The sequence below is a fragment of the Saimiri boliviensis genome, chromosome 7, assembly GCF_048565385.1.
Source record: "Saimiri boliviensis isolate mSaiBol1 chromosome 7, mSaiBol1.pri, whole genome shotgun sequence".
Lineage (NCBI taxonomy): Eukaryota > Metazoa > Chordata > Mammalia > Primates > Cebidae > Saimiri > Saimiri boliviensis.
The window spans coordinates 69,579,722-69,595,526 of record NC_133455.1 but is presented as its reverse complement, the minus strand read 5'-3'; the positions used below and the strand labels follow the sequence as shown (position 1 = coordinate 69,595,526).

Here is a 15,805-nt window from a genome sequence, read left to right as displayed (position 1 = left end):
CGCCTCCTCGCCTCTCTCCTCCTCCCCCGGCCGGGTTCCCCCCTCCCTCTGCTCTCCCTCCCTTCTCCTCAGCTTGCCCGCCAGTCTCTCACTCCTCGCAGCCACTCCTCCCCCCCTCCCAAAGGAACGATTGGAAGCCGGGGGCACACACAGACAGAAGCGCCCAAGGGCGAGCGCACGCACACAGGCGCCGGGGACGGGAGGCTGCGTGTGCCCTGTGCGGGCGGATGTGAGTGCGTGTTTACAGAGCGCAGCGCAGGCGGCGGGCAGGACTTCGGTGTGGGTGGCTGTGTGGGTTCTCTCGGTGTGTTTTGAGTTTCTGTGTTTGAGCGTGTGGTTCCATGTATCCACGTGTGCCTACCTGCCTGCGTGTCCCATGTGTGAGCGGGGGGTGGTGAATAAGCACGCATCTTTCCCTGCTAGACCTGGACTCGGAACCCAGTCAGACCAGACCCCACCTGTGCTCCTGTCTCGGGAAAGTTCAGGGTATGCTCTGAGCTGTGATGGCATCCCACACACTTGGCCTCGGGTCCCTCGGCTTGATCTTCCCCACCTGTCTCAAGACCCCGTGGCCTTCCCCATGGTGCCTCTGCCTGCCTGCCTAGCAGATAGGAATTTCTTCCAAGTTTAAAGCTCTCCAGAACAGGCAGCACCACATCTTCTTGACTATGTAATAACTCTACACGGCCGGAAAAGCATTCCTGATGTCAAAACCCCTCCCGAAGCACTTCCAGCTCATTTCTTCCGTTCTGTCTTCAGAGAAAAAAATCTGGAGCTAAAGGCCCAGCACAAAACAGCATGGCTGGTTAATAAACATTTGTGGAAGGAGTGAACTGGAATTTGAACTCAACACCTTGTAAAAGGGTAAAGCCTCCTCCATCCAACCAAGTCCTACCTGGGACTCTTGCAGGAACCACCTCTCTTCTCAGTATTGTTCTCGCCCTTAATGACCACGTGCTTTGGCATTGGGGAAACTCCTATGTCAACAGAAAGAGGAGACATATCACTAACTGCTGAATCCAAAACAGGCCACTAATCCAGGATCCCAGAATGTGAATTTTAATTTCAAAAAATTCTGGAGGTTGGAAGGAGGAGTGATCCGGAGAAGGTATTTAACTCTGTTGTAAATACTGAGTGGAGGCTCCCCATTCCCAGTCGAAGGAGGAGAAAACAAGTGAAATGGAAAGGTGGCGAAAAGGATGGACTGTCGCAGCTAAGACTCCTAACATGAAAGAATCGCCAGGTTAGGTCTGCATTTAGGTCCAGCAAAATTATCAGCAGAACCAGCTCCCAGAAAATACAGAGGCAGAAAGAGACGGCAGAGTCAGAGATGGAGAAAGAAGTGGAAAGAATAATGGGACTTCCCACCCTCTGTCCATCTACCTTTAGCACACACCCCCTTTTCCTTTCTTGCACACACACAGAAAAATGAACATAAGTAAAAGAACAGACCCAGCCAAGAAATGGCTGCCTCTGCGACCCTAGTCACACTCCTACACAGTCCGTTTCTGAAAATTTGGGAGCAATCTCCTCCTTATCAACTGAAAATGAAATGGGCTGGAAACTAGGAAAGAATTGCAAATTAGGATTTCGCTAAAGAGTTCTAATTAGTAAATTAGGATTAGAGCTAAGGAGTTTCCAAATTTAGGCAGGTCTTTAAACTAGAATAGGTAGGGAAGAGGCAAGAGGTATATCCAGAGGGATCTCTCAACATTTCTTGTTAACACAGTGGCACATGCTGATCTCCCAAGACCCCCTGCTCCTGACTCATTTTAAGGGTAATTCACACACACACACACACACACACACACACACACACAAAAGAGAGAGAGAGAGAGAGAGAAAGAAAGAAGTTATTCATGAAAGATACATTAGAGTTCATCTACTCTAATCCCCTTTACTTAATGGGAAAACTCCATAGACAACACAGTGTGATGAAAAACGTACCAATAAAAATAAATGAGAACTAACTAAACTAACCCAGAAAAATTACACAGTCCCACGGAGAGTAAGTGATAAAACCAGAGCCAAGTCTACCAGCCTTTTCCACTCTGTGGCTCTCTTTCACTTTCTTTAGTCACCAGTCCTGGTGTTTAGTCTCAACCTCATTCCTCTTGTTGCAATACAATCCCATTTCTACCTTGCTGCATCTTTAAAGAGATAAGAATAGGGTATACTTGTTCCATTCAGAGGCTCAAAAGACAACTATTCTCTCCCTGTCTTTTCCTCTTGTCCCCAACCCCCACCTTTCCCAGGCTCCTTCTCATTCCTCTTTTCAGCTTCTAAACTGCCCCCTACCCCTAGAAGGCTCTGCCTCCTCACTCCCCTAACCCCACAATTCTTTCCAACAAGCTTTGAGTTTGATAGAGACCAAAAATGATGCTTTGGCAGCAGGTGACGGATGGATGTGATCTGCCTCCTACGAGAATGCTATTTAAAGGGGCAGCCTCACAATCCTCTCCTTCCAAAGTGACAAGAGAAAAGTCTGCTCCTCAATCTCTCCAGAGCTGCAAACTCAGCTCAAGTTAACTTCTGACTTCCTCAACCTGCAACCTGGCCCGCTGCTCCTGCTTCCTATTCAAGTGGGAGGGAGAGTACTTGACAACTCATTGAGGTGTGGGGGCTGAAGGGGGATTCAGCTTCATCTCCTTTGATGACAGGTACTTAGGAGAAGCAGGAGGCCCTGTGGGGAGGAGGACTGGAAGAACACTCTTCCCCCAACCGCGTGAGTGCATTTCAGCCATGTGCCAGCTTCTTCTCAAAGTCAAACTTTGTTGGAGAAGAACTGATATACGCATGAGGACCTTAGGTTAAGGAAGCCTTGTCCCTAGCTTGGACCTCCTTCCCTCCTGGATCCTGGTGCTTACACCACAGTTGTTCCCTTCATGCAAAGCAAAGAGCTACAGGGCAACATCCTGTTGGCCAGGCCCTGGACCGTCTGCCCATTTCTTTTGGAGACAGGGTCTCGCTCTGTCACCCAGACTGGAGTGCAATGGCACCATCTTGGCTCACTGCAACCTCTGCCTCCTGGGTGCAAGCAATCATCCCATCTCAGCCTTCCAAGTAGCTGGGACTACAGGCAAGAGCCACTCTGCCCAGCTAATTTTTGTGTTTTTTTGTAGAGATGGAGTTTTGCCCTGTTGTCCAGGCTGGTCTCAAACACCTGAGCTCAAGGGACCTACTGGCCTCCGTCTCCCAAAGTGCTGAGTTTACAGGCAGCAGGCACCACACCCAGCTAATATTCTGTATTTTTTTTTTTTTTTTTTCAGAGATGGGGTTGCATCTTATTGCCCAGGCTGGTCTCAAACTTCTGAGTTCGAGCGATCCGCCTGCCTCCCAAAGTGCTGAGATTACAGGGGTGAGCCACACGGCTGGCTCGCAGCCTCTTCTGCACTTTGAAGTTGGCCCACCTGCCAATTTGACTGAACACCACGGCAGGGGAGGCAGTGTTTCTACTGTCCAAACAAAACGGAGCACCTCTTCGAGTATCTTGCCCCAGGCCTTGCGGGAGGGGTAATTCCACCTCACTGCTGCAAACAAGTTAATGGAGATTTTAATGAAAACACTGCATTAATGAAAATGCTGAGGCTAGAAGCTGCTCTGTGCCTGTAAGACAAAACAACTGGGGTAAGACTTTCTGACATCCGTTCTTTATTGCCTTTGGGCCTAAGTAAAGCAAACTTACAACCTGGAACACAACTTATTGACAACTCATTGAGGTGTGGGGGCTGAAGGAGGATTCATCCTCATCTCCTTTGATGACAGGTACTTAGGGGAAGCAGGAGGCCCTGTGGGGAGGAGGACTGGAAGAACACTCTTCCCCCAACCGTGTCAGTGCATTTCACCATTTATTGTGTCCCAGGTTGTAAGAGGACACAGACCCTCCTGGTAAAGGAAGCAAATTGCCTGAAATGCTGTTCACCCTTAGACATTCACTTTTTGCTTCAGGTGGTAAAGGCCATCATGTCCTCACCTTCTCTAGTTTGCTCCTTCTGAGGTCTCTGGATTCTGAAACCCAAGCCTTCCCTTGTGAAGAGTCAGACCAGGTAGGTAGAAAAGGTCTGGGACTGAACATCAGACTTGGGTCCCAGTTCTAGTTCTACTGCTAAACATGTGACCTTCCTTAAGTCATTTAATATTTCTTTTTTTTTTTTTTTTTTTTTTTTTTTGAGACGGAGTTTCGCTCTTGTTACCCAGGCTGGAGTGCAAGGGCGCGATCTCGGCTCACCGCAACCTCCGCCTCCCAGGTTCAGGCAATTCTCCTGCCTCAGCCTCCTGAGTAGCTGGGATTTCAGGCATGAGCCACCATGCCCTGCTAATTTTTTGTATTTTTAGTAGAGACGGGGTTTTACCATGTTGACCAGAATGGTCTCGATCTCTCGACCTCGTGATCCACCCGCCTCGGCCTTCCAAAGTGCTGGGATTATAGGCTTGAGCCACCGCGCCCGGCCTAATGTTTCTAAATCTGTTTTCTGACCTGAAATAGGAAAGCCTTTCCTGGCTACTTTGCAGAATTGCCATAAGGAAGCAAAAGCACTTTGAAAAAGTATAAGTGGTAGAGAAACATGTATGTATAATTATATGTTTATGAAAAGATACATCAAATGACAAAATTTTAGAAATAGAGAATGTATCTGTGTTACCAGGGGCTAGGGATAGGGAAGGGGGTTTCAGGAGGGGAAGCGGGCATGGTTGTAAAAGAGCACTATGAGGGATCCCTGTGGTGATGGAACTGTTCTGTATCTTTTTGTTGTTGTTGTTAATTTTTGAGACAGAGTCTCTCTCTGTTGCCCAGGCAGGAGTGCAGTGGTGCAATCTCGGCTCAATGCAACCTCTGCCTCCCAGGTTCAAGCAATGGTCCTGCCTCAGCCTCCTGAGTAGCTGGGACTACAGGCACCTGCCACCACGCCCAGCTAATTTTTGTATTTTTAGTAGAGACAGTGTTTCACTGTATTGGCCAGGCTGGTCTGGAACTCCTGACCTCAGTTGATCCACGTGCCTTGGGCCCCCAAAGTGCTGGGAATACAGGCATGAGCCACCATACCCAGCCTGTTCTGTATCTTGACGGTAGTGACAGATGCACAAATCTACATGTGATAAAGCTGTATAGAAACAGATACACACACAGAGAGAGAGAGAGAGAGAGAGAGAGAGAGAGAGAGAGAGAGAGAGAAATGAACCTAAGTAAAACTGGGGAAGGAAATCTGAACAAGATCAGTAGATTATATTAATGTCCGTTATCCTGGTTGTGGCAGAGTACTACATAATTTTGCTAGATGTTACCATTCAGGGAAACTGTGTAAAGGTATACAGAATTTCTCTATACTGTATTCTTTTTTTTTTTTTTTTTTTTTTTTTTTTGAGATGGAGTCTCCCTCTATCACCAGGCTGGAGTGCAGTGGTACAATCTAGGCTCATTGCAACCTCCACCTCCCGAGTCCAGGCAATTCTCCTGCCTCAGCCTCCCGAGGAGCTGGGACTACAAGTGTGTGCCACCACACCCAGCTAATTTTTGTATTTTTAGCAGAGACAGGTTTCACCATGTTGGCCATGAGGGTCTCGATCTCTTGACCTCATGATCCACCCACCTCAGCCTCACAAAGTGATGGGATTGCAGGCATGAGCCACCTCATCCAGCCCTATCTGTATTATTTCTTACAAGTGAAGATGGATTACTATCTCAATAATTTTTTTTTTTTTTTTTTTTTTAAGCTGGAGTTTTGCTCTTGTTACCCAGGCTGGAGTACAATGGCGTGATCTCGGCTCACCGCAACCTCCGCCTCCTGGGTTCAGGCAATTCTCCTGTCTCAGCCTCCTGAGTAGCTGGGATTACAGGCACGCACAACCATGCCCAGCTAATTTTTTGTATTTTTAGTAGAGACGGGGTTTCACTATGTTGACCAGGATGATCTCGATCTCTTGACCTTGTGATCCACCCGCCTCGGCCTCCCAAAGTGCTGGGATTACAGGCTTGAGCCACCGCGCCCAGCCTCAATAAAATTTTTAATTAAAAAAAAAGGCATTCTGTCTACCCTGCATCCCCCTGCAGCAACTTGTCTTGCTGTCCTCTGAGAGGCTCCAGTTCTACATGCAGATGGAGGAGGGGTCTCTATCCCCTCAAGCAGAAAAATATAAGCATGTAGAATAGTTGTTCAGGTACTTCTGAGCCTTCTCTTCCTCATCAACTTTACTCTCAGTCTCATAAGCCTGACACTGAATCATTCCTTAGAATATAAGATTCTTCCCATAGCAAGGAATGAGGATTAGCTGATGCATGAAGCGGGATTCTCTATCGCTTCCATCCTAAAGAGCAGACAACTGTTGCTAAGAAAAGTTTGTATGTTGATTATGGGTGCCAAGTTAAGAAAGTATTGACTAAGCCTGGGTCTCCAGAAAAAAAAAGCAAACACACATGCAAGACCCCAAAACAGCTATCAAATAGGTTTAATGAAGGCTGAATGATTTTTGCTGAACACCAACAGTTGCATTCCTTTCATCATGAAAGTATGGACATGACCCTAATTAATCAACTAGCTAATTATATTTGTCAATTCTAACCACTCTAGACCTGTGACATATATGATCTATTTCTTCAGTTCCCCCTGGCACTGGGTACACAGAGTGATGCATGGGAGGCACTATTTCCCGCCAAGGAGTTAACTAAACCTAGTTCAGTGCTATCTTGAATGCCTCAGGCTCTGTGACACTTGAAATTCTAATTAGCGCAGAAAAGGGCTAAGTTGAAACAGCTTGTGCTCCCTCAAGGATACCCACTCTCAGGGCCGTACAACCTAATGAGGTCTGTGAAATTTAAGATCTGGAAGAGAAATCCCTGCCTGGAGTAACAGCTGTACCCAGGCTGACAAGACGATTTGGGGTTAAACGAGTCCTCCCAATAGAAGACAGAGTACCCCCAAATGGTATGGGAGGGAAAACCCACCTGAGTGTGGTCCAACAAGCTGTCATGTGACCTAGAATTGGCCTAGACTAACTGACCTTCTGCTGTGGGTTATGGAGATATCAAAGCAGGAGGGGTTCAAGCAGGAGAGAGCTCGGTACACGCAATGTGGAAGAGCAGGTAGGCAGGGAAAATCTCTGAAGGGCATGTCCGCCTTGCCCCTGTGGAAATGCAGTCAAGCTGGGGGCAAAGGAAGAGACCCAATGACTCCTCGAAGAGCCCCACAAAGGAAAAGAGGGGCTCCTTCACTGGTACTCTGCAGTAGAAGCAGGCTGAATGTTTGGTGAACACATTTGAAAAAGGAAGAGAGAAGATAATGGTCCTAATGAATGTGCAGGAGACAATAGCAGCTCCAGTGGGAGGATTATAAGCTCATTATGGTTTAATATGATGATTGATCATCTCTGCCCGCCAGCATTAACCTAAGAATAGTGATGAAGGTCGGAGAGGCCCATGCCTGTCGGAGCTCAAGCTCAAGTCACCAGAAGATAGAAAACATACTTGTACATTACTCCTTTTTCATTGCAAAATTCACACATGTGGCCCCACACCCTAACTTCTTCCATAAACTATCCTCCATGCCTCTGGCCTGCCTCACTGCTCTATGATTTCTTAGCCCTGGATTATTCTTCCACAGATCTGTTCATCAGCTCTGGCTCCTGACCCTCTCCTTAGTGACCCCACCCCTTGAGAAAGTGACCACAGTTTCCACTATGGCAAGGGATGAGGAAGGTCCCAAGGGCTCTTCAGTGGGTACTGGCAGGCACTCGGTTTAGGTGGAAGGCCCGGGACACCTCCCGATAGGCATTTCGAAGCAGGACATAAGGGAAGCAGGACTCCAGCATGTCCAGGGTAAGAAAAGATGACTCCTCCACCACCTGGAAGAGATAGGGCCAAGAGATGAGAATCTTAAGTAGAGCATTTGTCTCTGATACGCTGTTCCTTTTTGCATTATTCCCAGGCCCTCTGAGGCCCTGAGAGTTACAAGTGACCAGGGTTCCAAATCACACCCCCCTCTTCCTCCCTCACCTGGTTTGGCTCCAATAAGGCAAGGTGGCATCTTCAGCTCCATTATAATGGACCCTGACCCCCTCATCAGGACTATGTGAAGGGTCCAGAAGCAGAAGGCAGAGGAGAACCTCTTCCCTAGTGGCAGTAAACCCCATTCTCTCCCATTCAGGATGCTAAATCACATGTGGGTGGGCAGCACACAGATGCAGGTAAAGACGTATGAAAGCGCTGATTACAATGCTTTGCAGCGAGAGAAACACACACCGCCACAGGCCAAGAAGAGGGGCCTGGAATTCGCAGGGGTCCTCTTGTGTGGGGCCTCAGTCTCCTCCCTCTCTCAGTACAGTGCTTGGGGAACAGTAAGGATGCTGCATAAAGGAGCAGGCATGATTAATTAGTTTAATTAGAAGGCTGCATGCTGTGGTAATCCCAGCAGCCCCCACAGCCAAGCAGGAAGACAGATCAAGATGCCTGGATAAGAATGAGAGTGGGGGTGAGGGTGAAGAGGGGGAGGGGGGTGGACAGGGCATGTTCGTGAAGAGCAGCATTAGCCTAGTGCTGGACTGGAGGGTCCCCATCCCTGAGGAAGGAGCAGGGTGTATTTCCTTCAGTGCTTTTCTTATCCAAGAGGTAATGAGACTAAAAAACGCACTCTGGAGAGGTGTCCCATATCCTCTGGCAATTCACACAGATGGGTTCTCCACAATATATCTGGTACTCCAAGTCCTGAAAATTCACTAAGGAAAGAGAATCTACCATATCTACTCTAACATGTCTCTCTCTCTGTAGTCCTTTCAAGTTTTAAAATGTGTAAGATCTTCCTATCCTCAAACACATGCACATGCAACAGCTGCAAACGAGCAGAAACTGCAGGCTGAAGGAAGGGAAATCTGCCGGCAAACCGGAGCCCTGATCACAGGCTAAATAACAAAACAATTCTTGCTAGGCAAGACTTTCAAACCCTAAGCCAGGAAAGAGATGAGCTGTCTTCTCCAAGATGCTACCTTCAGGTACAGGGAAATGAATAATGGCTTCAAGAGAATCCACTGGCCCAAGACTTATCTATTCTCCATGAAGTACGAGAAAATAACAGGGCTCTCAAATGGCAGAAGTTCACGGGAGTGCAAACAGCCCTGGAGTGACGGCCAAGAAACTTGGGTTCTCATCCCAAATCTCCATATATTTATGGGAGACCTTGATTTCCCTCCCTATTCCTCAGTTTCCTCATCTATGACTTGTAAGCACTGGACTAGTTGCCAGGATCTGGTCTGCTTCTGGCATCTAAGATTCCATGATTCTGTAAGAGCCATGTCTTTCCCCAGGAATCCTGTGCCAGGAACAGACTGGCAACACTGAGGGGTGGGCATGGCCCAGACTTGACAGCCAAAACAGAAAGACCCCAGGGACCGAAGTGCTGACCAGAATTTGAGGCTACAAGAGTAGCCTGTTAACTCAGAATACAGCTCCTCCACCTTCAGTCATTTCTAGTTTCTCTGTGGAAACATTTGCAGTTAAATTGCTTTGCAGCATCGAGTCCTTCTAGTTTCCCCTCCAACAAAAAGTGCCTGATCCTAGCTCTGTTCCTGTCACTCTGTTGGCCTCATTGGAAGGCCACAAGGGGCAAACACTTTCCACATTTTGGGGTGTTGGAAGGGGTCTAAATAGAAGGAGGAAAGCCTGGGGTGGGGTTGGGGCGGGGGGCCGGTAATACAGAATCACCTCCAACCTGATGGGTGAAAACTACCTAAGGAAATGAAGTCATGTCAAAATCATCCAGAACCTAAAATGAACAGCAGAGAGCAGGAACTAACATTCACTGGGTATCTACTCTGTGCTAGTCACTTTCACACATAATAACTCATGAATTCTAACCACTCTACCATAAGGATTATTACCCACTTTTATGGACAGAGAGCCAAAGTCTCAGAAGGGTTCATTGCCTTGCCAAGGCCATGTTGCTGCCCTATGTACTGTGCCCCACATAGCCCACCACTGGCATCTGCCCTCCCTCTGCCCTCATCCACAGCCTCTGCCCTCTTGCCTCACCACACACATCCCACACAAATATATCCACCTCCATGCCCATTCTCCTCTCTATCACAACCCTTAACCAGCCCAGCCTAGGCCTTTTTCTAGCTGGAGAAACTAAGGCATAACTACCACTCAGTGCCTGTGTATTTCAAGAAGGAGACCTGGAGGGAGTTCCAGGAATCCCTCGCCCCCAGCATTTCTGGGTCTGGGACAAGAATATAAATGGAGGTCCACATACCACATGACTAATGAAATCAAGCTAACAAACTAGTATATTCTATCTTTCAACCTTCACAATGTACCTTTGTAGTGCTCTGGAAGCTCAGGTTTGAATTAAAAATTTCTGGACTCCTCCAAGTTCTGCACCAGAACAAGGTAAAGGGAAGAAACCCGCTTCCAGCCCAGTCCCCCTGCTCCTCCCACCCTCAGTTAGAGGGATTTCGTGTGCACACGTACACTTCCCTATCTGCATAGCTAGACTCCAGCCATACGTCCCCTGGGCACTAGAAGTATGTCCACCAGCAGAGGGTCCACCTCAGTACAAAGAAGTTTAACACAGGCCCTACGAGTGGGCTAAAGCTGCTTAGCAAATTATTCTGGGGCCCCAGATATCTCTGATGTGGGCCTCAAGGTAGGGCATGGGCTCTCCCTGTTCCCATTGTCCAGAGGAGGTCCCCAGAACACTCTACTAAAGGAAGGCCCAAGGAGGTCCTTTTAAACTCTGGACCCAGGGGAGGAGCCCTTCCTGTCCATATCTAAGTGCGTTACTAACCTGGAGAATCAGAGCAAAAGAGTGAGTAAGAGTGTTGAAGAGGGAAACAGGGTCACGAGGAAAAAAACTTTCAAAGTTAACTGAGTCAGAGTTCCCAAAACGTTCTGCCAGAGTAGAGAGAAGCCCACAGCTTGGCAAGCAAGGAGAAGAGACAGCAGGAGCTGCCCGATTCATGGCCCACCAGGCTCCCTGCCTTACAGCTTTTTAGCTAAAATCCTTTCCTTCCTCTGAGCCCCCACCCCTCAACCTCTAAGTTCGGCTCTGTGTTATCCAGCGCTCTTTTCATAGGACTCTTAAAGACAAGAAATACAGTGGTAGGAAACTGTCAAGTGAAACCAAACATGTACTGGACAGGTAATTACCAATAAGGGGCACAGCTGCCCAACCAGGTCAGCCTCAGAACATGGCAGGACATGTGCCCAGCCAGCTTCGGGGCCAGGAAGGCCCTGCCTTGCAGAAGTCCTTGAAGACTCTACTCTGGGATTAGAGACAAGTTTAGAATGCTAACCAGATGCTTTTGGGTGAGGACAACAACAAGGATGCAAAGACCCTAAAGAGGAGTCTCCCTCTGGCCCTTCTGCTCCCTGTTCTCAGACTAACTTAAACAAGATACATACCAAGCGCATGAGCAGAGAAATGGATTCTCGATTTCTGGTTTTAAGCTTGTCCGTCTCCTGGCCCAGCTGCAAGAGGCTGACAGAGGCCACCTGTAAGGGAAGAATTTGTAAAGCAGATTTTTATAGAGGTCAGAATAGGACAGCCTCAGGCTGCAGGAAGTTAAGAAAAGATCAAGGAGGAGAGTTAAGAAGTGCTAGAACGTTCCTGAAGACTCAGGGTGGAAAGTGGCAAATCTCCTACGTGTCAGAGAAACACGCTGCCTGTAAGCTAGCCTGGATCTCATTGAACTCCCGGTGCAGACAACAGGTTGCCAGGGAGGGCTGGGGGAGAGATTGCAAGGGGCAGGGAAACAACCTAGAGCAAAGGCAGGTGATGGATGCCAGGAGATGAACCTCTCTTTTCCCAGGCAGCCTCCAGACACCACTGTCATCAGGCTGTTTACAGCTGACTCCCCATCTGACTAGAGGCAGAGCTGGGCCTGTGATTCAGACGCAGTGCTCTTGGTATTTTCCAGTCAACTCCCAAATGGCTGTCAACTCCATCACCCCCAATGCCCCACAGATCAAAAAAGAAGAAATATGATTCATTGTATTCCAGGCCCAGGTGACCTGCATGTAGCAAACAAAGAGGATAAAAGGGAAAGCAAGGGTGGGGAGATTCCCTTCTCACCCCTTCTTACAGATCTGGTGTGAATCCTCTTTGCATTTAAGATGCTCAGAGCCAGGTCTATCTGGTTGGGTGCCTCAGCTTAAACAGAGAAACTCCAACAAAGCTTATGATCCATGACATGTACTTCTCAGGATGAGGGTATAATTTCTGAGAGAACAATGTGATCCGCTGTGTTTCCTCCTGGAAGGAGACAGATGAGGCCCTGGTTCTTACATCAGGGCCATACTTTGCAAAGATATAAGCTCTCGGTTACTGAGAAGCCTCGAGCAGGCAGAGGGGAATGAACCATGGATCAGAAGTATATGAACAAAATACCACCATGGAGGATTTAGAATGGAAATTTCTGGGGCCTATTCTATTTCTTCTGAGTTTTCCCAGAGGCAAAACTAAGATCCATGGTGAGAGTTACAGGGAGTCAAATGTGGGCTAAAATTTTTGGCAATGTTTTTCAAAGAAATTGGACGTGACCTACAGCGGAATCTGCTGCCTACTTGTAAGTTCCAGTCCCTAGAAATCTCGACTATTGGTTCTAGTGAGATCCCAAGACAAGCACCGTCAAGATGACCTGGGAACAGAAATGCACATATTCAGCCCCACCTTAATCTACTAAGTTAGAAATTCTCCAGGTGATTCTGATTTACTTTAAAGTTTGAGAAGTAGTCATTGACTAGTCCACACAGAGTTAGAAAGGGCCTTAGAGATGATAAAACTCAGTGTCTCTACAACTTTAATGAGCATCTTCTCTCCCAGAGGCCTTAAAAACAGAGGCCTAGACTCACCCTACAATATTCTAACCCAGTAGGTCTGATGTAAAGATCAGGAGTCAGTATTTTAACAAGCACCCCAGGATATTCTGAAGCACACCAAGGTGCATGGATTCGGTTTAATCTGAATTCATGGATTCAGTTTAATCTCCCTGTTTTATATATGAGAAAACTGAGGCCCCAAAAGCTTGGTACTTCAGAGGTCACACGACTACTTAAAGGCAGATCCAAAACTAGAATTCAGATTTTCTGACTCTTTGTCTGATGATCTTTCCAAATATTCAAGCAGAGGCTGAAACACCAGCTGTTAGGAAATTTAGAAGAAACTCTTGCCTTTCATATAGTAGCTTCTCACTCTTTACTGAATGAATTAGGTGAGAAGTTAGACTCAAAAGCCTGTTCAACAATAATTATCTACAGAGTTAAGTCAAACCAATTCTAGCCCTTTGCAATCTTCCAGTGTTTATAACCAAGACCCACTCACCACCAGAAATTCCTTGAGGTGAGTTTCAATGTTCTTGTTGTAGAGCGTGAAGAGGGCAGCAGACACCTGGATGACGGCTTTGGTCAAGCAATGAATATTGTTGTTGTAACCTAGGTTGTTATTGATATAGGTGGAGAGAAACAAAGGAAATGACAAAGTAAGCCACTCCAGGATGACCCAAACTGGTAAGTTTTCACGTTTTCAGGCTGAGCAACCAGTATTTGACACTAAAAGGATGAGAAGGCATTTTGGGATTAGAGGCGGGATATTCCTATGAAATCTTATTGAAATCGAATGTTATGCATAGTTCATTCTCAGGGGTGTGTGTGTGTGTGTGTGTGTGTGCGCGTGTGTGTGTGTGTTCAGGTAGGGGGTGTTTTCTTCTTTTTTTTTTTTTTTAACAAGTTCTTGCTCTGTCACCATGCTGGAGTGCAGTGGCACAATCAACTCACAGCAGCCTTGACCTCTTGGGCTCAAGCCATCCTCCCATCTCAGCCTGCCAAGTAGCTGGGACTACATACAGGCCACCATGCCTGGCTAGTTTATTTTTTGTAGAGACAGGGTTTCACCGCATTGCCTAGGCTAGTCTTGAACTCATGGAAGTGATCTGCCCACCTCACCTTGGCCTCCCAGAGTGCTAGGATTACAGGCGTGAGCCACCATGCCCAGCCTTCAAGTGCTTTTTGAAATAGAACTTTATACCTGAATCAGAAGTCTATATATTCCAGTATCTCCAGTCTCTACCCCAAGACACTAACTTGAATAGCACTGGTCTCTCACACCTATCCCTTACTTACCATCCTTCTCAATACTATAAAAGGAAGAAGGATCAGTGGCAAGGAGTGGGAGGGAAACCGCCAGAAAGATCAAGAGCAGGCAGGCCACTTTATATTCTTCCTCAGGAGATGAAGTATCTGGTGAGAGGGAAAAAGGAAAAGAGGAAAAGTGAGTAAGGTCAGCAAACAGGAACTAACTGTTACGGGGGTCCTACTTCACAGAATGGTGAGGATCAAATGAGAAAATAACTATGAAATCACTTTACAAATCCTTATGGGTGAGTTGCTACTTAATTTTCCTGAAGAAACAGGACTAGCATCCACCTATAGTGAGAGGCCTGAGTCCTGGAGGCCTCCCTGGTGACAGGGCAGGCTTTCAGCCACGGGCTCTGCTGACACATGGTGCAACCCTAGGATGCCTGTCTGCTGCCTGATGGGGTGGAGAGGCAGGAAGAAGAGAAAAGATTCTCACCCACCACGACAGAAGAAGAGGCGTAAGTCTGGTCATTCTGTAAGTCTGGCCATTCTGAAAGGACTTAATCCTAGCCCCTTGGTTCATTCTGTTCTGAGTATGTGTAAGTATGAATGTAATCAGAGGAAACGTGTAATGGAAAATATAAGAGTCAAATGTGAGATGGGAAGAAATAAACAGTGTCAAGGTGATTAGGTGGAGGGAGAAAGCACAAAATCACCATGGGGAACTGCGGTGCTATATCACACAACTCACTATTTCGTATTGCTCTTTCACTGTTTCATTTGCGTTAATCTTATTTTCCCAACCAGACTGTAAATGCCTGTGAGCACTTGCTGAGTATCAAATAGACTCTCACTTAGTGCTTTTTAGCTGATTGGCAGATCCGCTAGCTGGAACCTGAGGATAAATCTACATTGCCCATGTAAGTATTTTCTGGAAGTTAGGGTCCTTCCTTTGCTCCCAGCTTATCTCCTCTGAATCCATAATCTCAGATAAAGGCTTCTTTGACATTGACATTCTTCCACCCGAAATAAGACCCAAGCCCTCCTTTCCGAAATCTTGCTCCATTTCCGCAATCTTACCAGCTTTCAGATTAGCAATGGCAGCCACCAAGGCTGGGTCAATGTCACAGCCCACCCCTGCAGCAGATGCCAGCTCAAAGATACTCAGGGTCACCTGGAGAGAAGAAAGCAGCATTCTAGGGAGGATTCACAGGAAGAGGGCTTGACAGAAGGAATGCAGATCCAAGACTCCTGGATCACAGATTTGATTTTTTTTTTTAAGACGCTTTTATCGAGAGAGACTCTCACTATTATGTCCAGGCTGGTCTCAAACTCCCCGGCTCAAGAAATCCTCCTACCTCAGCCTCCCAAAGTGCTGGGATTACAGGCATGAGCCACCGTGCCCAGCTAATCACAGATTTTAAACTTCTGGTTTATTATCATCTTTTCTACATAGTCCCTTCACAGCTCTCCCTATCCTACAGGGAAAAAAACCCTTTAGGACACTCCATCATATAAATTTACTTTTTCAGCTTCATTTTCCTAAATACTTCCTTCTTTCGGTGCTGCCAGGATAATGTATTCACTGTCCCCGTACTACAACTTCCTCTCCCATACTCTAGTTCAGGTCCTTCCCCCTTTTGAGGGTCCTTTTCTCCTTTTTATTTATATCTATGTCACACCCATCCCTTAGATCTCATCTCTGTGAAGCCCTACCTGATTACTTCAACCCACACCCAGCTTTCC

At 47.1% G+C, this 15,805-nt stretch overlaps 1 protein-coding gene across 5 annotated transcripts in view; it reads right to left on the bottom strand.

Annotated features, from left to right (window-relative positions):
* Positions 1-17: 17 nt before the first annotated feature.
* The window catches only part of NCKAP1L (NCK associated protein 1 like), a 51,115-nt gene continuing 35,327 nt past the window's right edge, over positions 18-15,805 (bottom strand). For 3 of the 5 annotated variants that reach the window (XM_074402719.1, XM_074402720.1, XM_074402721.1), the window contains 5 exons: positions 15,140-15,233; positions 14,105-14,221; positions 13,308-13,417; positions 11,390-11,479; positions 18-977 (listed from right to left, as the gene is read on the bottom strand). In XM_074402719.1, coding sequence (XP_074258820.1) covers positions 807-977; positions 11,390-11,479; positions 13,308-13,417; positions 14,105-14,221; positions 15,140-15,233 — 582 coding nt within the window. In that variant the 3' untranslated portion in view covers positions 18-806. Of the gene's footprint in view, positions 978-4,132; positions 7,837-11,389; positions 11,480-13,307; positions 13,418-14,104; positions 14,222-15,139; positions 15,234-15,805 lie in introns of those variants that run through there. The other 2 variants (XM_074402718.1, XM_074402717.1) reach the window with 2 other exon arrangements.